A 23,348-nucleotide genomic window follows, 5' to 3' on the forward strand; every position below is an offset into this window, starting at 1 on the left:
GCGCCGGTTCAAACCCGCCGCGCTCGGCCGGCCGTTGGCGGGCGCAGGCGCCTGCGCGGCGCAAGCGCAGGAGGCCGCTGGCGGGGAAGGCGGGAAGGGGCGCAGAGGGGAGGGGCTCGGGGCGGCCGGGCCTCTCCCAGAAGGGCTCCCAGCCAGGAGCTGGGATTCCACCAACGCACGAAAAACCAACCTGACGGCATTTATTAATTGGTTATATAAATTCAGTTTATTTCGACATTCCATAGAAGACAAAGGCCTCGATAAGAATCACGTCACTTTCCAACATAAAGGTACTCGTACTGCTATGTCTCCTACATATCATCATCACCACCTACTGCTTTCTTCTTGGGGGCGGGGGCGGGGGGGGGGGATAAACAAACAGCTTACACTTACCCCAAACTAAATTTTTCTAATTAGCTACAGATACAAAGGTTTATTGCTAAGGACAGACTGCTTATCTGTCCAGAGAAAAAATAAGCAAAAACTGTCACTTTTCCCCAATTCTCTAATAAAGGACAGCTCGTAGTTCCCTCCCTCCCCAACTCTAAAAACAACAAAAAAAGCCCTAAAGAACTGAGAAACAGATTAACGTACAACAGAGTTAAAGAAGGACCACTTTCAATGCAGTGATGCAATCCAAGACAGCATTCAGCAGACCTTTAAGGAGAAAGGAAAACCAGCAAACGGGGAGTCGCATGATGCCTCCAGGCAACAGGTTATTGAAATTGCTCGGTACAAGAACGCATCGTCGTAACGTTTTTGCGGGTGAAACACGACCAGCCCTTCAGTGGCGCAGGGACGGCTGCACTAACCCGTCCAGCAGTCCCATCTACACAACCACACCGAGCGAGCACCTCCTGCGGCTCCCATCTTCCAGCCTCTACTCGTCTGCACAACTCTCGCAACTTCTACATTAAACAGAGAGACGGAGTCTGTCTTTTAGACAAACCACAAAAGCATCAGTAAAAGGAGGAAAAAACTTTTCAAAAGCCCTGCTTCATAAGCAATTTTTCATGTCAAATAATAATTTAAAAGAAAAAAACCCAACCAAAACACAGAACAAAAAAAAACAGCCAAAGAGAGATGTCCCAAGCCCAAAAGCTCAGAAGACATGCCCTCTCCTAGCCTGGAGTTGTTCACATTTGCTAGCTGCTTCAAAAAACAACTCAAATGTCTGTTCTAGACTTTAAACACGGGGTTGTCTTCACTAACAACCTCTGCACTAACCTGAATTATAACACATAACCATTAAGAAGGAGGAAAAAAAATAGAAACACCATCAGATACAGAGGAAACATAGCTCCCCATGCTTATGCAGAATATTTGAACTTGGCATTCAAAAGTTTCTTCTGCTGTTTAACCACACCATGGGAATGATCTGATATTTGTGCAGACAACTGAAACCCCTCCTGCGGTCTCAATCAGTTTAGTGATTAAAAATAATGTTTCCTCTGCATGTTTCGAGGGTAGAGGAAAGAACTGCAAAAGTAAGATTCCTTCTGGAATCCATTTGGTGCTACCTAAAGTCACAAACCCAAATCTACAATAACCTTACAGAAAGCTGGGGTATGCAAGGTCAGGCTACAGTACTGCAGGGCCCTGCACATTGACTTGGGAAAGTTTCTTGTGGGTGATACGAAATGGCAGTTTCAATACACATTGTTCTTTCCATTTCATGTACAGAAAACAAAATATTTATCAAGAAGGTCATAAATTGTCCTTTAGCATTCAGCTTTACAAGTCTACTTTATCATCAGGAAGCAAAAAAAGTCATCTTTGCATTTTATTAAGCAAACACCCCTGAGTAAAGAGGCTGATATCCACTGTCTTCTCTCTTGCAAGTAAGCACACAGACGCTCAGCATGCCAAAGAACTGAAAAAGAGAGAGTGCACAAGAGATTTAGTTCTGCTATATTTTGTTTCAGTCATCAGACCCAACACCTATATGTTCATTAGACTTTTTACGTCCATCATAGCAGGGACATTCCTTGCATATTAAAAACACATCTACAGAAAGATAATTTCTGCGTATCATTTTTCAATAATAATTGCAGCTCAACTTCTTCCTCCCTGGTTTTTCCCATTAATTTACACATCCACATTAATCCCGAGTTATCTTACTGTGGGAAAAATTTCAGTGAAAGCATGGGATTATTCTGGACTTAAAATTAGTTCTGCAAAATACTTAAGCATATAAAAATATGCAAATAAAGTCAGTGCAGAATATGCTAAGGCAATCTTTGGAGGTGATCACAGGAGATACCGTGATGGAAGGGTTCATCACAAATAGTAACGGACATGTAATGGGAGGGTAGAACTCATCACTTTTATAGAAGGAAGGGCAATGATGGAAATTATGTCGCTGAGACATTTAAGCCCATGAGATCACATGCTGTAAACAATCAGCCCTCTGCTAGGGCCAAAATTAAGAAAAGGAAAGTTTAACTAAGTCAAACCTCAGTCAGTCCTGAGGTAACATCTGGACAGACTTTGGCTTCTGCATTGAGTTCAGAAGTAGGATGTTAAACAGTAAGTGTTCTGCAACAGCTCAAGACACTCTTTTATAGAGAGAGGACAGTCAAAGCAAAAAAACACTTTGCTGTTATTAAATGGTTCAAATCTCAGTCAACAAGGAACAGGTTACTAATCTTGGAGAACCGGTGCAGGGAACAATGACAAATCACCAGGCTAAAATTTATGGGTCAAATCTTCACAAAGTTGCATAGGCATTTCTGCAGTGTGCCAACTGCAAGGAGTTTTACATCAGGGCTTTTCAAATCTAATTTTTACCAACACAATGATCGGGTTTCACATTTCGCTTAATTCAGTCTCATGAGTCTAAATAGCCCTGCTGTTTTCATTCCTAGTCATATATCTAGTCCAGTTTGATTCCAGGTCTCCAAGAACAGGACTATTCATTGGGTTATATATAAAACCAAGACTTCGATGAGCAATTTTTTAAAACCCAGCTAAATACAGAAAAGCTGGTTGTTTTAATAACGAATTCTAGATCCAGGCCTTTTAGCACACGCAGCTTTTCATACTTCCCAGCAAACAACAAAGATGGGTTCTCCATTGACTTGCCATCCCAAATCCCCTACTAGCTTTCTGGATTCCTCCCCTTATTGTGCAGACAAAATGGAGAAAGTTGGAAGAAAACAAGCAAGGAACTGGAAGCAGTAAACTGGGTCTCCTTCAGAGCCAGAAAAAGGCTGCAGGCTAATAGGATGTGGTAGAAGAAAAAGCCCCAGGATTAAAGTATAAACAGTATTATTTTCCATGAGGGAAGAGACAAAACCTTTACCTTTACAATGGCAAACCCCAGGATTACAAGCATGGCATAGCTGATAACGCTCTGCAGCCCAGACTCCAGCTCCTCTGCACAGCCCTGCCATGAAAGAGATGGGTGAAAACAAATCAAATAATGTTATTCAGCTGGATGTTTTTTGGCTTTTTTCCCCCCCCAACACTTAAAAGGAAGCAGGACCTTGTAAGGCCTGTCTAACCAACCACTGCAGACCTGAGGGCTTCCATTCTTGTCTTCCAGACCTAATGGCTTGTTGTTCACCTCTTGCTTGGGAAGAGGCACTGACATTTGCTGCTTCTCGGAATCTCCTCTGGCTCAGGTCACTTAAAGTGCCCAAAACTCAGAGCTGGGAAGACCGGCACTGGTATCAATAAAATTCAATTACAGGCTTGTGGCCCAGACTGAAGGACCTGGTATGCAATTCTCTAGATTCATGGTCAATCCTAGAAGAGTCTCTTCCCCTACCCCAGATCTGCTGGAGCAACTACGTGCCCATAGCTAGCGCTCTGGCCTTGTCATGTTGTTCTGTAGCAACGTGAAATGGAGGACTGTTACCAGCCAACAGACAAGACCAAACATCCAGACTGGTGCCTCTCCTTCATCTTCTAGGAGCTTTTATAGAATAATACAAGAAGGAAGTTAGAGAAAAACCATGGGGAGAAAAGGGTTTGGGGGACAAATTGCTGAAAAGAATTGGATGAAGTTATCCCTAAACCCTGTCTAAGGTGCTCTTCTCATTGTTTCTGGCTGGCTGAGAACAATCATGGCCCAGCTGTGAAACTGTGCCCTTTATCCTCACCCGTGTATTGAGCTCCTGGGGCTGGTCCAGATGCCCTGTGCAGTTCTTCATATCTTGCCTGCAGCAGCTCAGAGGGACGCTGTTGTTACCGGTAGAATTAAACCACTGTGTAGTTGTCCAGTCACTGTAGTTCTTTACCCCACAACAATGAAGCTGCCAAACACAGGATAGTTACAGGAGTGTATGAATATATATGAACCTAAATGGTAATGCTGAGTTAAACCTTGCTTACGCATACTGGGCATGAGCTGCCCGCAGTATGCAGCAGATTTACAAGTAGCAGTATTTCAGGAAAACAGTAGTAGATATAATAGATCAGCTTCCCTTCATACACTATTACCTCATTAGTTTATTCTTTGTGAAAGCTCTAATATTGAAGGGACAGGCTGCAAGATAGAGTATTCTGTCTTCTTTCTATTTTATGGATTCTCAACAGCAGGTACTCCTATGTACTCATCTGGTCTGATCCAAAGGCCACTTGTATCAACAAGATCATTTACATGAGCTTCACACCAGGAGCCTGAAAAGGCCAACTCTGCAAAGTAGGAAGCACCCTCAATTGCCTTGGACAATCAGACACTAAACACTGCTGCAGTGCAGAGTTCTAGGATACAACCATACTGACCCTCCTCCCCTCCCTTCCCAGACCAAATTCCTTGTTTAGGATGCAACTGTTCTTTTTTAAGTAATTCTCAGGACAATTTAAATGTTTTCTTACCTGTTCTTGCAAATAGTCCACAACAGTAGACTCTGGATTTTTTCCATCATACTTCTCAAAGACTGAGCGCATTGTGCCTTGCACATCAGTTTTTACCTATTTAGAGAGGAAAAAAATACATATTGTTTTTACATGAGAGCTAAGAATTTTATCTAGTGGAAACTGCAAAAGATTTGTACCCCAATCAAGTCGGGGCGGGGGGGAGGTGGCGGGGGGAAGAAAATCAAGCAACGTTTTAGAATAAATGCAAGTAGCACTTAACCAGTATCATGGTCCTGGATAAAAGCTTCCCTCCCCTGATGGAAGGGCCCCCCTTTGTGAGCATCAGCAACTGTTTAATCCAACTTAGAGATCATTGTGATGCCTGCCAGGTACTTTATGTATTCACCATGTTGCCGACAAAGACTGATCCACATACTGGATGGTAACATCCCCATTGCTACTTGCCCTGCAGATTGCAGGATAGGGGATGAAGTGCAAGAAAACCGGATATACTGGAATGCTCTAACAAGGCAAGATCTATTCTGTACTTTTAAGTTAGTATAGAGATGCTACTTCTTTGCTTACCTTTTCCCTGTAAACAAATCCCAGGACAAAAGCAGATACTTCTGCAATAAAGATAACCAGGATAATGGCCAAGAACTGAAATTAAGAGAGAGAGATTGTAAGGAAGAATTGCACAGCATTTGGATTCAGTAATACATTACCACTATAAATTAAAGTGATGGGTAAGTTATTGTTATCTGTTGTTGCTTCTCCAATCAAAATAGTTTCCAGAAAATAATTTAGAATAGAAGACTACTGTGCATGGCTGGGACTATGACTGTGGTTCCATGGGATCTGTGCCCAATGTAGGCAGTCACCTGAACACTGCCATGATGCGATCTGTATGAAGAGCTTATGAAACACTTCACAAGGTGGCTGCCAAACAGGAGACTGCACAGATAAATCAACAGCTGAATTAGGTACGTTGGGCACTGTTTGTTGAGCTCACATCACCTTCAAGGCATGAGTTGGGGGCCCAGAGTTACTCAATGTGAACTTTTCTGGCTTATTTTTAAAAGTCATTCTAGAAGTAGTTGAGGCATACTTTCAGGATTCAGAGAACTAAAGTCATCAGAAAGAAAAAAAAAAAAAATCCATTTTGCTTGGTTTGGAAATTCCCATCTCCTGCTCCCTCCCAAAAACCTTGCTTCTCAAAACCTGCTACTATCCACACTCATCTCCAGCAAGCTAGCTTGAGGCAGAGTCATGACACTGCCCATGACTGCAGGTATTTGTCTGTACAAGGCAGTGCAACTAATAATTTAGCCTGCGCCTCACTAACCATTAATCAGTGCCTCACAGCAGTACGTAACTCCCACAAAGGAGCAGTGCTTCAGCAGTACATTTCAAAATAATCTTTTATTTTCTGTTCTGTGCACGCTGAGAAGGTCTAATGTAGCACCTACCATACCATGCAACAGGGTGAAGAAGAGGACATGCAAGAACATGCAACGCTTACCAGCCCTAGGCCAACTCGAGACTCTCGGAAGGTGGCACAGCAGCCGATCAACCCAATGATGAACATTACCACAGCAACGCAAATAATGATCACGGCTGGCAACAGAGCATACTTGTCCTGCAGAAAGTTGTCGTAGCTCTTGTAGGTGTTAATAACATATCCTCCAACATAGCTGAGACCAGCTGCTGCTGCCTGAAATGCAATAAAGTTATTAGCAGTTTATTTATTATGCATCTGCCCAGGAAAGTAAATACAGACTTTTTTTTTTTTTTTCAACTTTGTAAGTAATAACTATGGTATGCAAAGATCTAGGGAAGACAAAAAAGCTGCAGTTGAAACTAGTTACCCATTCAAACACTAGCACAGAGAAGACAGAATTCAATTCCCATGAATCACTCCTCTAGGTGAGCTGAAACACGGCAGCTTATCGATGTGCAGCCAGTGCCTCTGCAGAAGGCCAAGCTCACGCTGCCTACCCGAGGTCACCTACATCCTATACATGCTAGCCCGTGCTGCATTTGCAGCAATCAGCTTTTAAGATGATCACCACAAGGGTGGGTTGTTGGTTTGGGGCTCTTTCTTTTTTTGAGAAAAACATCATCCTTTCCACTCTTACAAGAGCATTAACCACTAAGACAGGCACAAATGTTCCTGATCTCAGCAAAACACAGTCCCTCCTTGTCCTGTTTCCTGGAGGAAACAGATTTCTGCATCCTCCAAAATAAACTCTCCTTCAAACAGATGTTTTGCCAGTTGAGGCCAACATACAGTGCACCAGTGACAGCTGCCAAACTACCAGTCCTGGAGATCAATGGCTTTTATCCACAGAACTGGGTACAGCCCTGGAAATAACACCGACAGACTCAGCAGTGCCTTGCCAATGCCTCACCAATGGCATAAAGAAAATTCTTTCAAGAGCTACAACAGCTCATCCACCCTCTATAATCCTGCAGCACAAGACGACGCCTGTAAAATGAAGCACTGTCCATACTCACGTTCTGGAAACTCGAGGGAAACGAGTCTGTTTGTTTTCAACAGGCTACAGCTGAATTTCATCATGCAGCTTACATGCAGTTCATTACTTCCCCCAGTGCTGTACGTTTTAATTAAATCAAAGACTCCTCACACTGGAGCTAGGACTTGCTAATTCCTTTACCTTGTTTGGCTCCTTCCCCTGCAGCCAGGTCTGGTGGCTGCCCTTCAATTACCTCCCAGTCCAGGGGACATCCTTCATTTCAGACAGCTCTCATCCCATACCACTCTCGCATTCCTGGACACTGCCTGTACCTCAAAGTACATGCAGTGTTCAGGAAGTACCTCCCGTACTATCTGTATGGGATCAGATGCATCAAGTGATGAAACCAGGATCAGAGACATTTAGCATGCATCATGCAAGATCCTGCTGTACTGGGACTCAGATACAGCAGGTCCTCTACAATGTGAGACACCAGGAAAAGGAACAGGATCACAAATTCTTGAGAGGTTTGTTTTTTTTTTTTCCTTCTCCACATGCATTGGATTTTCAGGTGGTGCTAATGATTAAAGCAGTTCCTAAAACTTCCTTTAACCTTTCTTCTCATTGAGGAAAATCTCTTTCCCATGATTTGCAGGTGTGCAGCTTCTTCCTCCCACCCCTTTTTAGGGATGCAGAGAAAGGATGAGACCACTTGAGCTCAAAGGGCACCAATGCCTTTTCAATTCACCACTGTGAGCAGCCTCACCTCTTCCTTCCTCCAACATGATGCTCTTGTACTGAAAGTGGGACAGGAAAAGCCCCTGGAGCAGTAGCAGCAGTAAAGATGGGGCTAGGGATGCTGCACCTCCATCCTGCCTTGCCTTCAACTGCACAAAGAACATGGCGTATGACTCAAAAAGTGCATCCCATATTTCTGGCCTGGAAAGCTGGATGCACGTGCGACTGTCCATCGATTCTCCATCCTGGAATGGCATCATCTGGGCAAGGACAGCCATGGAGAAGGAAGCAATGCTCCTGGGCTGAGTATCCATCATCATGGAGAAAATGGGATGACAGGATTTGCCCAATGTATCCTTTATTTCTAATATTTTCTATGACTATCGAGTACCGTGATTGTCCACGTTGGCTCCAAACCCAGTGAAAACAATGCAGATTCAAGACAGGGTATGCAAGGGCTTTTATTAACCACAGAAGTGCTCTGCTCAGCTGGGCCAGCACCAGCTCTGAAAGCAGCTCCTGCAGTTCCTAAAACGGTTCAGAGTTTGGCCCCTGCTCCTGTGAAAGCCATAGGGAAACATCCAAGTGACCACAGCAGGAACAGCATGATGCTGTGGGTTGACTTAAAAACTTTTGCCTACTTAGCACTGTACATGGCTAAAAGCATTACCTGAATAATGCCACAGTTACCTCTGTAGTCATCCCGTCCTGACTGTAACCCCTGACTGCATTTGTTGCTGGGTTTTGAAGCCTTCCTGGTAAACACAGGTATGCCTGGAGAGCAATGGTGTTCTAGTTTCTCAGGGTTTTGGGAAATTTCAGGCAGGCACTCCATGACTCCTCAGCATGCACCAAGTTATAACCCTCCACCATGAATACAGACAGAACATGGCAATGCTCTCAGCCACTGCGCTTGTACCCCCCCCAAAAAAATCACCTCATCCTTGGTCCTTCTGCTGCTGCCATCACCACAAACCTAACACAGAGCCGAGTTATAGCTTTACACATTCCAGACAAGAGAAACTACTCCTGGGCAGTCACCCCAAACCAAAAGGTGGAGCTGGCCACTAGCAGCACGAAGCCTCCTGCATGTGCACTTTTAAACTGAGCGCTTGCATCTGGGCACAGCCACTAATATGCACGTTCTTCCTGAGGCCATCAGCCTTTGGTGCAGCTCAGCACCCAGGCTGGGACGTCCCACCACAGTTGTCATCAACTGCTGAGTGCCCACAGCCCCAGGAGAAAACCAGAAGGACTGCGAGACCCTCCGAAAGGCTGGTGATGGAGGAAGGCAGCCCCTGGGGAAATGGAGCAGGGGTGACTTTACTGCAGGAAAGGCAGAAGCACAGACTGAATAGCCGGGGTACAAAAAGGCATAAACCGTGGTTTTGGCAAGCTAATGAGTCATCTGCATTCAGCGGTGATGCCATGTCAAAGCATAATGCAACAGCCTTGTGACTTTGCACATTAACTTTTACACATTAACTAAGTGCAAAGTTAATCGTTTGTCATATTCAGAGCCCTGTTCTTTTGCGTAACTCTAGTCCCAGCCTTTGCAAGTGTTCTGTACATCTGAAGACGGTCCAAAGACCATCTGCATCATAATTTAGTCTTCCCATAGGGTGTTTTACACAAAAGAATCCTCCAATATTTCCATTATACTTCTGCAAGCGATTTAGACAACCGACACATTCTTCATCTGTCTATATGCTCGGTTTTCTACTTATTTTCAGCATGCTCAACACACAATGCAAAGGAAGCACGCACAGGAAATGCTAAAGATGGACCAGTTGTGGGAAACCAAGAAAAAACTTGTTGCTAGTAAAGGGTTACCACAAATTTAAAAAAAAAGAGAGAACTGTGAAGCCAGTTCACAGAAATCCTATAAAGCCAGGATTAGCAAAGCTCCACAACAATAAGCCAATATCAGAGGGTCCAGTGTTGAGTTCAAGGAGAGTCTTGCCCAATCTTTATCAATGCAAATAGAGACTGGCATTATCACAGCAGGTTTTATTGCAACATTCAGGATTGCCCAGGTTCTGGTCAGAGACAAAACACAGCTAGCAAGAGGTCTATTGTAATTTCTGAATTTCTGCTTCCAAGCAGAAAAAGGAAGCATAGTGAGGTAAAAATAAAAGACATTGGGTAAAGATCTGGCTTAAAGGGAGTTCAGATTTTTCCTCACAAACTAAGATACAGCCACAACTTCACCCATGGTTTTTAATTCAAAGTGAAGATTTTAAAGCCTGAAGAGCAGGATCACTCAGGAGTGAAATGCATTTCAGGTAACAATCTGTACCCTGTTTTATTTTCGCAGATGAGTCCCAGAGCCAAACTTTGAGAACACAGGAGAAAAATATTTCAGAACATAAATCTAAGCTCTCCTCTTAAGCCTTCCCAGTACTTAAGTTCAAAATATGGTGGAGGGATTTCCCCCCAACACTGCAAAACCTTCAGCCCATTCCTAGATCTAAGATGAAACTTCTCTAGAAGAGTACAACAAGAAGTGGCCTTTGCACTGAAGGCAGACCGTTAAGTCAGAAATATAAAGTAGGCCTGATTAAACGGCTTTCTGTTGGATTTCAAAAAAAACTCCAAAACCAAAAAACACTTTCACAAATACAAAGGCCAGGTTAAGCAATTACTTTTGGAGAGGAAGAGATCAAATAATTCCTTCTTCATGATTAGTCAAACACCTCAAACACATCTAAAATTATATACAAGGTTGCCAGGATTATTGTGAGAAATTCACACCAGAAATTGTTCTGTTATTGTTCTTCACAATTTTGTTTTAGTCTCCTGCTTAGAAGTTTTCTTCCAGAAAAATTCAGCGCTGAATAGGATCACGCAATGCACAGAAGAGGTTGGCCCAATGTAACTGGCAGAAACCCCAGCGCGGGCGGCCAAGGAGTGACGCAAGGCTGATACAGGAGAACCAGTTCACCCGGTCCGTGGGGATGCATTGCTGCCTGCACGTTGCAGTGCTCCATCAGCGAGCGCTACACCGCCGGCAGCACGTTGCAGTGCTCCATCAGCGAGCGCTACACCGCCGGCAAGCAGAACATCCTAACCTTACTCCTTCCTCCTAAACATCCCTGGCTGACTCACTGGGGCTCCAGGAAATACTGCTGGTATTTCTTTACAATGCTGATGGTTGCCAGAAGACAAGCTGAAAAGATGAGGCATGGAAATTAAGCAAGAAAGCCCCTTTTCACAGCTGAGCAACAAAGCTGCAGCCGTCTCTGCTGTCTCACCCACCACAGCGCGCATTGTTCAAGGACCTAACACCAGAATGACTTGCTTTTTCATATCCCATGCCTCTGACAAAAAGCAGAGATCCTAAACTGTTTGAGTGCAAGCAATGAACACCTTGTTGGGGTTGAGCAAAAAGAAAGCAAAGCAAAACAACCAGGTTTTCCTAAGCTGATGTTTGGGCAGGACCTGGGCAGGGTTACTCACCAAGCCGACTTTACCCACCTCTTCGACACTTAGCCCAGCCGGCTGAGCCGGGAACACAGGTATGTAGCGGTGCTCTGCTGCAGGAACATATAGAAGCTAGAACCCTCTCCAGCCACGTAACACACACAGAGCACCGTGAATATTCAATCTTGCCTGTGGAACAGAAGGGGATAGGACTGGATGGCTATGAGGAGCCCGAGCTGCCTCACTGATGCAGAACAGGACAGCCATTGGAAAACAGTAGATTTTATATATATAAATTATTTTAAAATATTTTATTATTTTAGTATTATTTTACTTTTTTTTTTTTTTAAAGTACAGTAAGATTTTTACCTCATGTCCCCTTGTCAGAAGGGGAATTTTTTATATGCTGATGACCATCTCCCTTCTAGAGAGACTTACAGCCATGCAAATACTTCACAACACTTATCAGTGTTACAGCCATAGAGGGGGCCCCTTAAACTTCCCTCTATACAACTGCTCTGAAAAAGAAAAAAAAAACCAACATATAAAATTTGCATCTATCAGTGAAGCAGAACAGATACTTTTCCACCTTCCCTTCTTTGTTTTGATAAGTTGACCTTACTTGATGGCTGGGAACAGACATTTGTGTTTGTCAGTCCAGGCTTCTTTCCTCCTCCCACCAAACCTAAACACAGTACAGTAAACAAGCCAAACTACTCACTATGAAATTAAAAAGCAGTGTTTGTAGTTTTGAGGTTTTGTGGATTGGGGTTTTTTTTGATGGTTTCTCCCAGCATGCACCAATTTCAGAGTGTTGATTTGATCATTTGGTCTGTTAATGTGAACCAGTATAGTATTTTCTTTTTAAAAGGCTGGTCAGTTAAATAGAGAGTAACAAAGCTGTACTGTTAAAAGGAAAAGCTGGAGGAACGGGGTAAATTGAAAATTCACCAAACAAGTGTGTTCAGCAAGGTGCATCCTCTAGACAATAAAAGAACTGAGACAATGAGACTTGAAAAAAGCCATTTCTCCCACATCAGGCACGGCTCTCCCAGGGGCAGCACTAGTATCTACCACAGGACAAATCTTGGACTGATTTGACTTTTTGTCCTATATCATTAACTTTTTATGGGCAAAGAAAGATAGGGTAAATAATCTTATTTACTAGTAATAAATAATAATAATTAATTTAATAGTAATAATTAATAGCAAACTTCTTTAATAATACTCTTTAAAGAGTAATAGCAGTTATTTTCTGCAGCAACTACTACAAATACATACTGGAAGAACTACCAATATCCAGACAAACACTGTCTGAACCATTCCCTTCCAGTTGTTCATTAGACAATCAGCTCACCAAGGTGTTTTAGTTAATTTTAAGGCTTGAAAACCACTTTTCACCAGTGTCTTTGCATAGCAGTTATTTAAGTCAGAGCACCTCAACCAATTCAATGCCCGATGCTGATGTTTTGTCTTCACATCCAACAAAAGCACTGAGCACTTCCCAGAAAGCCTTCTTCATTTTATGCTCACTTTAATTACTTTACAACTCCTGTTTAAAACTTCATTTAGCCCATATGGATCACGCAGCTCCCCAGACCTGACAGTCTCCCTTGGCGTGAGGCAGAGCTGTTTTTTCCCCGGCAATTAGGGCAACCCTAGCTCAGCACATCCCATCCCACTTGCACAGATTCCTCTCCTTTTTCCTGTCCCGGGTTTAAAACCCTACCGTTTCCTATCACACTTACAGTATTCATTTCTCTGAACAATAAATCAATTTATTGCCACACTTTTGTGATCTGGCTTCATCCAGGACAGCATGTGACCCTCCAACCTGTGGCACAGAGGAGCAAGCAGGCTCCAGTGTGCCCATCAGAAGTCCATGCAGGCAACAACTGCTATGGAGAGAATGTACCCACCATCTGCGACGCTGCTTTCCAGGACAAGCACAGCTCTGCTCCCCACCATCCTACAGCTCCTTCAGCCCACAGCTTCAAGTCTTTCCCCCTTTTTTTCTACTAGGAAAAAAAAGCAATCAACAAAAACCTAGCGCACACATTTCTGTATTCCCTCAGACTCTCAAGTTGCAAAAACATTGATTTGCAAAATAATAAAAAAATACTGAACTCAGCAAGTTGGCTTTGGATTGGAGCAAAAAGCCCCTAGCAAGCTGTCCTCGACTGCCAGCAGCACCAACAGCCTGAGCAGAGACTTACCACTGATCTCGTGCCAGTCATTAGCCTCCATTTCAAAACCTTTAAACCACACTCTCCTCATGTGAAGTACAGAGGTGGGACCTAACCAACAAAACTGTGCTGAGCCTACTTATACAGAGTCATGGGAGACCCTTCAAAGAACATTATATCTAAATATTCAGCCATGATTAACAACTAAGGCACGTGTTTTCGCTTGCCTTCAAAACAAACCACAGGGCTGCTCGGCAGGTATGGTGGGAAGCACTTGCTTTTTCCTTTTCTTCCTCAAAGGAAAACAATGAACAGCAGCCAAAAGGTTCTGAAAAACCGTTGCTCACTTTCAGGGAAAAAAAAACCCAAACCAAAACAAAAAACTTAAACCAACATCTGCTTGTACTTTTTACATGCTGGAAACCCACAAGCTCAAGAGGGGATTTTGGGTTTAATTGGTATGTTTTCAAGTTATGTTAAATAAGTGTTCTCCTTAGAGTTGTCCAAGCATGTCATCTTCTGTTTCCCCAGCCTAACTCCAGGGTTTTTTTCCCCTCCTCCCTAAAAGCCAGCACATATCCTACAAAGCATTAGTGGCGGGATGTCCTTGTGGAGACACTGCACACCAGCAAAGGCTTTGCAGAGCAAAGGAAGGAATCCTGCCCCCAAATACTCCGACTTCCAATGCTTAAACTTCCACCTTGGGGTCAGTGTGCTGCTGCTAATCAAAATCACGGAGCTTCACACACCTCTGAGGACAACAGGATCGCTATTAGGAGAAAGCGGAACCATCCTTTTCACTCCTATTCTCAGCTTCCCCCCCCGCAAAATACAGACACAAGAGCTTGCTGTGAGTATTACTTCAGGCTGAGCACAGATAGATTTATCAGCCGCTGCCATGCCGTTTTTGATCTGAACAGCCAGTTCAGACACAAAACACCCTCTAGTTCAATATTTGCCTTCAGAACCACCCTAGTTCCTTAATAATCTGCTCCTGGCTCAGCCGCCAGATCCTGTGACTTCCACCTCATGAGCTACAAACCAAACAGCAAAGTGCACCTAGACCACAGTGCTAATCCTACAGCCTGGGGAAACTTCTCCGAGGTGGTAATGGGGCAAATGCCTCCATAATCTGCCCTGAAATATTGCTTGTCACCAGCTACAAGGGAAGGGACACAGGCAGCAGGAGAGCAGGCTGGTGTGGCCACATGGCTGGTGTGTGCTTCTTCCCGTAAGGAAAAGCGCAGGTTGGGATTCTCCTGACACAAAGGGATCTTGCCAGCTCCACGGCAAAGCAGCTCGCTGGTGCAAGGCTTTTGGGGAAAATGGAGGAAATGCCCAGTTCATACATCAACTACAAGAACGAATTGCTTTCTATTCCCCCTGCATAAAGTCTCCTCAAGCTCTGAACTTCTTGCAAGGAGGTGACAAAACGGGTCCTCTCGAGCAGGAGTAATATCAGGGGCACTTCTACAACCTCTGGTTTTGGAAACCTGCAAACAATGAGACTCGCGAGGAGGCCAGAGTGTGTTTAGGACCAGATCTATAGCCTGGCCATCCAACAGGAGCCTCTTCACAGCCTCAGGGACTGTTGGGGACAGTCAGATGAAGCTCGATCCCCAGAAGCACACAGGAAAGTGTAAAGTTTCTCACACTGTATCTGCATCACCATCTGACCACTTCCCCTTTCCTGACCACACAGCACCGACATCTTAGTTTTCATTTTGTCAGAGGCCCCTACGCATACAGTAAAGCACATTTTCCTGAAAGTCAGTTAAGTTCTGCTTCCTGATTTTGGGCGGAGTAGTTTAAAATTAGGAGGAACTTTGCCCTTTCAAGGCACGCTCAAGTGGAACATGCCAAAGTGGCCAAGGCCAGTACCAAGCCCTGGCATCAGCCCTGTCCAGTGACCATTCAGGCTCACATGGCTGTTTTTTCCCCCATTGTTCAGCAAAGAGTTCAGAACTAGAAACGAATTCACCACTTCCCACCCTCCTCACACTGGGTCAAGACATCCCCCAGCCTTCCCCAGCTCATCACCCCATCAGTCCCAGGGGAACCCAGCCAGTACCATGGCTCCATCAGAGGGACAGAAACAAGGAGCCCAGGGGGAAAGCTGGTCCCAAGCCCCTTCAGAAGTGGATGAATGACCACAGCTTTACTTGCTGGTTGTGCTGAAAGAAAAAAAAAAAAAGGGCAAAACAAAAAAGCTCTTGGTTAAGCAGCTTTTTCCACCACAGATGCTGCTGGGAGTCAGACTGACCTTGCAGCCCATCAGCATTGTTTCCCTGACCCAGAACAGGGAGGAGAGCTTCCATGGCTCTTCCATCTTCCTATCAGGTATCACACAGAGCGTTAAAACCTGGAGGGCTGCCTAACCCTCACCGTCACACACAGCAGGCAGCTACAGGCAGGATTAAGGATTTGCCTAAGAACAGATAGAGGAAAGGTGAGAAACATGTCACAGGGCTGCTGACACCCAGACCTCTAATGACTCCTTCAAGGAGTCCTCCATCCATAAAAATAAATGTGTTTCTATCGCCAATAATCTCCAATATAGAACCATAGAATGGTTCGAGTTGGAAGGGACCTTAAAGATCATCTAGTTCCAACCCCCCTGCCATGGGCAGGGACACCTTCCACTAGACCAGGTTACTCAAAGCCCCATCCAGCCTGGCCTTGAACACTTCCAGGGATGGGGCATCCACAGCTTCTCTGGACAACCTGTTCCAGTGCCTCATCACCTTCAGAGTGAAGAACTTCTTCCTTAGATCTAGTCTAAATTTACCCTCCTTCAGTTTAAAACCATTACCCCTTGTCCTATCACAACAAGCCCTGCTAAAAAGTCTGTCCTGATCTTTCTCCTAAGCCCCCTTTAAGTCCTGGCAGGCTGCAATAAGGTCTCCTGGGAGCCTTCTCTTCTCCAGGCTGAAGAACCCCAACTCTTTCAGGCTGTCCTCACAGCAGAGGAGTTCCAGCCCTCTGACTATCTTTGTGTCCATCCTCTGGACCTCCTCCAACAAGGCCCACGTCCTCCTTATGTTGGGGGCCCCAGAGCTGAACGCAATACTCTAGCTGGGGTGTCACGAGCTTGCCATTCACTACATTTTTAATCCCATCAAGGGATTAAAAATTCTTCTCTTCATTGTCTTTTTTTTCATTTAGTTGTTAAGTATCCTGATTTCTCTCTGACTGAGGCTTCAAAGTGAGCATTCCCAAACCACTCATCACCAGCATGAGTGATTTCAAAGCATTCACAGATGCAGGAACTTTTTATGTATATGTTTATCCCTCCAAATTACTAAAAATTGTTTAAGAGTGATACCACAGCAATATTGTCATTGCTTGAGCTTCCAGCGCACCCTTTCACATCATTCAGCAAACCACTGTAAGGTTGAAAACAAATAGGTTTTAGTCTTGGATGCACCAAGGGCAAAGGAGCACAGACCAAACAGACAAATACTCCAGGATGTCCAGACCAGCACAAGTATCTCCTCAAAGCAGAGATGACCACCAATACCCCACAACATATTTGATTTGTGGTCACTGGAAACACCTGGGTCACAAATACAAAGATATTTGCAAAAAACACCTGATGTAGGGTGGAAGAGGGACATGGAGGGGGATAGCTGGCCACCATGAGCTTTGCAGTGCTGGGACATTCTCAACAAGGAGCAGGTGGGAAGGCAAAGCCCCTCTCTATTCTCCAGTCAACAGATAACTCTTGCAACCAGCTGGAGTCAAACCCCAACCCAGAAACTGTAGTTCACACCTCCTGTTAGCAAAAAGACAGAACCCAGCTGGGGTTTCTGAAGAGTCAATAAAGCTCCTGAACCACCTGTGATCGGCTCAAACGCACCCCAAGTGTGTGTGGGCACAGAGGGAGCCAGGGATTGGCTGGGGAAATCCAAGTCTGGCTTCATCGATCACAGGTAGAGCTCACCCTGCCAGGGACCAGTGCTGGGACCACTCTCCTGGGCTCCTCCTCCTTGGACAGTCCCATTGTTGTCAACAGATAAAATTCTGCTCTCTCCAATCCACCAGTCCTGCCAAAGCCACCCAGGCAATAACTTACTTTATCCTCCTCTCTCTACTGTTGGGCGAGTGAAGCAAGGCTGGGGATGTGCCCACCTCTGATAAAAAGCAAATGGGAAGCACAGGCAAACAAGATTTTTACTGCAGCAACACTTAAAGTAGCCTTTTGGTGATGAAGTCCCCAGGAATCCTGGTGGATGCCAAACCCTCTCTGGAAGCAGAGGTCTGTTCAGTGCCAATGAAGCTGAAGGAGACTGTGGGCAGGTACAAGGTGCTAATGTCTGAATTCAGCAGCACAGCTTTGGGATTAAAGAAGGGAGTTTAGAAGCAACCTGGGAAAGTGTTCAGATGACATTATACAGAAATATCAGAGCATGAAACTTCCATCTAGTTTTAAGATTCCCAGCTTCTTCCCTTAGACCAGCAAGTAAACCCCAGCATTTCACCTCCCCCCCTTTCAGGAGCATCATCGCATCCTGCCCAGCCAAGTCCCTTCACAAGACATTGCCAAGAACATCAGTCTCTCCTCTGATCCTTCTTCTCCCTCTTTTAGGTGACCCGAGTTAAACCAGCATCCCATCTTCACCTAGAACAGGCCAAAACCCATTTATCAAAATAACCACACACTTGGACCTAATTAGTAGGTGCTAAAAAGCAAAATCGGAGGTGGGCAGATCTCCCACAGCTTGGAGCACCACCCTTGGTAACTGCGTAGTTAAAACAGCTTCAGTCAATGCCTTGTTTGTGGGAATTATGCAGACCTAAAGCACCCCAGTCTCATCCCTGTAGCAGAATGACCTGCAGATATGATGCTGAGCCTGGTGGGTAAGAAAGAAGTTGCTTTTTCACCTCATTCAGAAAGCCTCTATTTGTCATTCTAGAAAACCTTTCTTCACTCCCGCACAATGATAGTGATCAGAGATCCAAAAGAGGATTTATTGCTTAGAAATGTCCTAAAAAGGCAATAACCTTTGTCAAAGCACCATAACTGCACTGGCTGCTGAACATGCAGGTGGTGAATTATTTTCCACAATCATTTCCAAGCTGGGCAAGATTTGCAGCATGCAATGCTTGAGCACAAATTACTCCTCCGAGAAGAAGTCTAATGGTCTTTGCAAATCTTGTGTTTTTATAATGATCTGGAGCCTTGTACTTGGTAGAGCCCCAACTGTTAAAAATGTTCTGAAAGAGCATAAAAGAGTCAGTTCCTCCTTCCCCACCCTCCTAAAACCTGAATTCCAGGTTCTGCAGTTCTGCTGCAGGAATGCGATTACCACACATAATGGTGGCAGCAGCGTCTAAATGCCACAGGCTTTGGGGCTGCATTGCTCTTCCTAGGATAAAAAAAAAACAAAGGGTTGGTCTGGGTCACCCCAAATTCAGAGGCTATAGACAGGGAGAAGGATAATTACTGATCGTCCATGGATGGAGATGACCAAATAGCTTCAATCACGACTACAGAGTTCCCCTAACAGCAGAAGAAAAGGTACCGGAGACACTTCTAGGAGGACATAAGGCTGTTGTTTGATTTTTAAAAGCCAAGCAATGATGCTAATCTGAGGTACGCCTGAACTGAAGCTCAGGGGACTTCCACATACAAACAGTGGGATGCTCCAATGTTTCTCTGCAGGTATTTCAAAAAACCTCCATGCGACAAACATGCGTGGTGAGCTCACGTTAGTTTGATGCGCAGCAGTAAACATGGCCTCCTGCACTGTTCAGGCTAGCGACACGAGAGTTACCCAGAACACACGCAGCAGTAAGTTGTGCTGAGCCCACCTAAAAGAGGCCTGGGACTGGAAGGGGACAAGCTCCTCCCTGCAGCCAGTGGCAAGTCCCATATTTACAAAACAGGGCATGACACCCCATGAGAATTTGGGGGTAAATTCAAACAGTACTTCCATTTTATTATCTCCCCCCCCCCCATGTAGCTTCTCTCTTTGGGAAGGCTCTGTTTTTTCTCTTTAATTCTTCCTTGCTTCAGAAAAGTCCTCATTACTGAGCCCTTCTCAGACGGGTGATGGGGGAAAAGCAGAGCTGGGGGGTGCTGCTATGTGGACCCCTAATCGGGGCCGCACGGCTCCTAACCCTCACTCTTGGGCTACCACTGGAAAGCATTGTCTGTAAAAACACTGTTTTCAAAATACAAAAGAGCTTACAAAGCAGATATGAACGCCCAAATCACGCTACCGACACACATGAGGTTTAAGCAGGCTCTTTCTCCAAGAGCAGCACCCAAGTCCGTGGCTGATGACGGGGAGGAGGGGGTTATGCAAACTTCCCTGCGCAGGGGAAAAGCCCAAAACTAGTTACCAGAATAATCACCGGCTCGTCTGAGCGGCCACCTTCCCCAGGCCCCGCTGTCACAAGGCTACTGTGCCATGAGCCTCTGACGCCGAGCCCCCAAACCAACGGGGCACAACCACACCCTCTTTTTTTTTTTTTTTTTTTTATTGCTTGTAAGTAATTCTTGAGGAAAATATTTGGAAAGGTGTAACTGGAGCAAAACATCGATGGAACAAAGTTCTCAGCCATTTTCCTCCCCCAAATACTCCTCACCCCAAACTGGGAGGGCAGCCCCTGTGTCATGCCCTCACCCCACTGCAGCCAAGCAGCTCCATTTGTTTCCAAGTACAAAATTAGCTTGCAGATTGCTTTAACGACACACCTTTAAAAACACTCCTAAAAACCCCTACTATATTAAAAACACCACAAAAAACCACCTGAACTCCAATTCCTCAGAAACTTAAAAACCCAAATTTTGTTCTTTAAAAATATACACGTAGGGTTTCTTATAGAAATGACCAAGTCACCTGCACAGTGGTAAACTAACCAGAACACGGCTGTGTCCCACAGCACCGTCTCCCTCTGCCAGACCCCTTCATCGCACCCCACACCCGGGACCACAACCCCCACGTAACCCCCGCGGGTCCCAGCATCTCGGCACATACCCAGAAGGCGAGGCTCAGCAGCAGCAGCACGGTCTTGGAGGTGATCACACCGCAATCCATATCGTGGGGCAGAGGAAGCAGCTGTGAGGCCGGAGAGCAAGGGACGGGCTTTGGGTCCCGCGTGGGGCCGCCCCCGGGCCCGCCCCATCTCCTCCCACCCACGGGCAGGCCGTCAGTGTTTCCCCGGGGCCAATGAGGCAGGGAACAACTGTCAAAGCAAATTAGCGTTGACTTCAACATGGTTTTGGTGGGGTTTTTTTTTTTCACTTCTGCAACTTTCAGGCTCAGTTAAACTGAGATTTTGTGAAAAGCTCTCACTGTGGCTAAAAGGTTTCCACCAAATCTGCCTGCCAGGCTTGCTAACCCACGGCTGAGCGTCTCCCTTCATCCAGCACTTCTCAGCCTTTTTGGTTTGGCACTGTGTCATGCCCATCTTTTCAATCAGACGCACCACGAACAGTAGGAGTTACAGCTACGACGTCGGTTTGGACACTCACCAGTACGTCCTGACCACTGAAATGTGAGGCTGAGCACCCACAGGAAAGAGATTTGAATTTGGTGACTGTAGAAGGCTGCAAACGTTGCTTTATTTCCATAAACTGAGCCTCGTGCTTTTAAAAACAAGCCAAAGGTGTAGGGCCGGCAGCCAGGGGTTTGTTTTGCAAAGATGACCGCTGGCAAGCCTGGACTGAGCTGAACCCAACTCTCCGCTCGGATGCAGCGATAACAAATTTCCCATCTTTGCCCCCTCCTGGTAAAAATAGATGTGAGCCACTTTCCTTTGGGGGATATGGATTTTGGAGGGGTTGTGCTGAAGTAGCTCTCCAGCGGGAATCATGGAAAGGGAGATCACAAACAGTCCCTGCCCGCAGCCCATGAAGTTAAGCCACAGCTGCTTTGAAAAGCAGCCGGCTGCTGAAATCACAGAAATCCCCAGGCAGAGAAAGCAGGGTGAAGTTAATCTCCAAAATTCACTCCTTTTTTACAAAATTTACAAAAAATTTACTAAAATTTTACAGAATTTACAAAATTTTACTCCTTTAAGAGTAAAGATCGACGCAAAGTCAGACCTCACTGACCTGCTGACAGAGCTCCTCCTGCCAGCAAACCTGTATTTGCTGTGATGATTTCTACTGCAGCAAATAAATACTAACAGAATGTATAATTGCAGAGTATTTCTTCATTTCAAAAAAAATCAGCATTTTTGGTCTTCCTTGCAGCCTGGCAGGCTGTGGTGTTAATAAAGAAAGGAAATCACCTGGAAACCATTTATCTTCATAATTTTGTAAGAATGACTGGTAATCTGGGGGAAATACTTTGAGAATGAAAGGGCAAATTCTGAAGTGTCATTTGAAATGAAATGTAAAGGAATAAAAAAAAAAAACCAAAAACCTCCTTGCCAACCAAACTCCATCTTTCTTTAATATCAAAATACTGTTTCCATTTTTGTCGCTTGTCAGTTCTCTGTTTTATTTAAAAATAAAATAAAGGTAGTTTCACAATGAGAATGAAATAGCATTGTTAATCAAAATGTTAACACCTCTATGCTGTTTCTTTCAACGCAAAATGTTATTAAAGTCAATGATGGCCTATTTTTTATTAAAGGTGGCCTAGAAAGTAACTTGCCAAAAGAAGGATGTCCCCATGGAGATGTATCCCAACCATCTCAGACAGCACCAGTTACAATATTCCATACCATTCCCCACCAAATTACTCTTAAAATCAAGAGATTCCTGTTGAACATAGGATTTTTTAAAAGTGGTAAGCTGGAAATTTCACAGTCAACTTTGGAAAGGAATGGAGAAAAAAGGAAATTACAAATATCTAACATGATAACAGAAAGGAGGCTCAGTTTCCAGAGCTGCTCTCTACCTTGGGACCTTCTGCCCGGCCTGAGTTGGTTGGCTTTAAGTCTGAAATTGGTTTAGGAAACATGTAGGGAAAAGAAGAGGTTTCCCACTGATTTATTGCATATTTTCTTCAACGGTTTGCACTGGAAGCCATAACGTTTGGTAGGAAAAGGATCTTTACTTTTTCCCCTATCCACCAGGCATGATGTAAAGATAAAAATTCCCTTCTGCACATGAGCGCATGTATCTGAAAAGATCTCTTTTTAGTTTTCTTCACACTAGACTAAACAAATTGTCAGCTCTGGTATCTTCCAGAACTCATTCTCTCCCACTGAGCCCCATTTTTCGTGAAGTGCCTAAAAATGGGTAGGGTGTTCCCAGAGGGTTTAACTGTGACGAAGAGGACGCTGAACCCTTCCGGCTTCTTCTGCAGTGCCGTGGCATTGCTGACTCACTTCCAGCTTGTGATCATCTATTGCTGCAGATCTATTTCTGCCGAAGGAACTGCTTCCAAGCCAGCTGTTCCCCATCTGCTTCTCCCAATTATTCCTGCCCAGGTGGGCAATCCTGCCCTTGTCCTTTCTGCACCACATCTGATTTTTCAGCCCTTTCCTCCAAATCCTCAAGATTGTTTGGAAACTCCATCCCTACCCTGGTCCTAGCCCTCCCCACCTCCACGTGCTCTCCAAATTTAAATTATTCTCTCCTCCAGGTTATTACTGAAATTAAAACCCATGAGAAGCGGGTGCAAAAGCGCAGGTGACAGCAAACCTTGGGTGACTGTCCACAGGCTGGGGTTCACTTCTGACAGGCAGCAGGGATGAAGCTGCTGTGGAGTGCAGGGAGGTGATAAAAGCTTTATCATATGATATTTATTGCTCC

The 23,348-nt window shown here is 44.9% G+C and overlaps 1 protein-coding gene across 1 annotated transcript; it reads right to left on the reverse strand.

Moving 5' to 3' along the window:
- Positions 1-1,786: 1,786 nt before the first annotated feature.
- Positions 1,787-20,676, reverse strand: LOC309415232 (tetraspanin-36-like; the record flags this gene model as incomplete). Its single annotated transcript, XM_082012686.1, has 7 exons — positions 1,787-1,873; positions 3,305-3,388; positions 4,107-4,259; positions 4,825-4,920; positions 5,392-5,466; positions 6,329-6,520; positions 20,617-20,676. The coding sequence occupies 7 exons, from the start codon at positions 20,674-20,676 to the stop codon at positions 1,787-1,789; spliced, it is 747 nt and encodes a 248-aa protein (XP_081868812.1).
- Positions 20,677-23,348: the final 2,672 nt, after the last annotated feature.

Source organism: Phaethon aethereus (assembly GCF_964289735.1).
Source record: "Phaethon aethereus genome assembly, chromosome: W".
NCBI lineage: Eukaryota > Metazoa > Chordata > Aves > Phaethontiformes > Phaethontidae > Phaethon > Phaethon aethereus.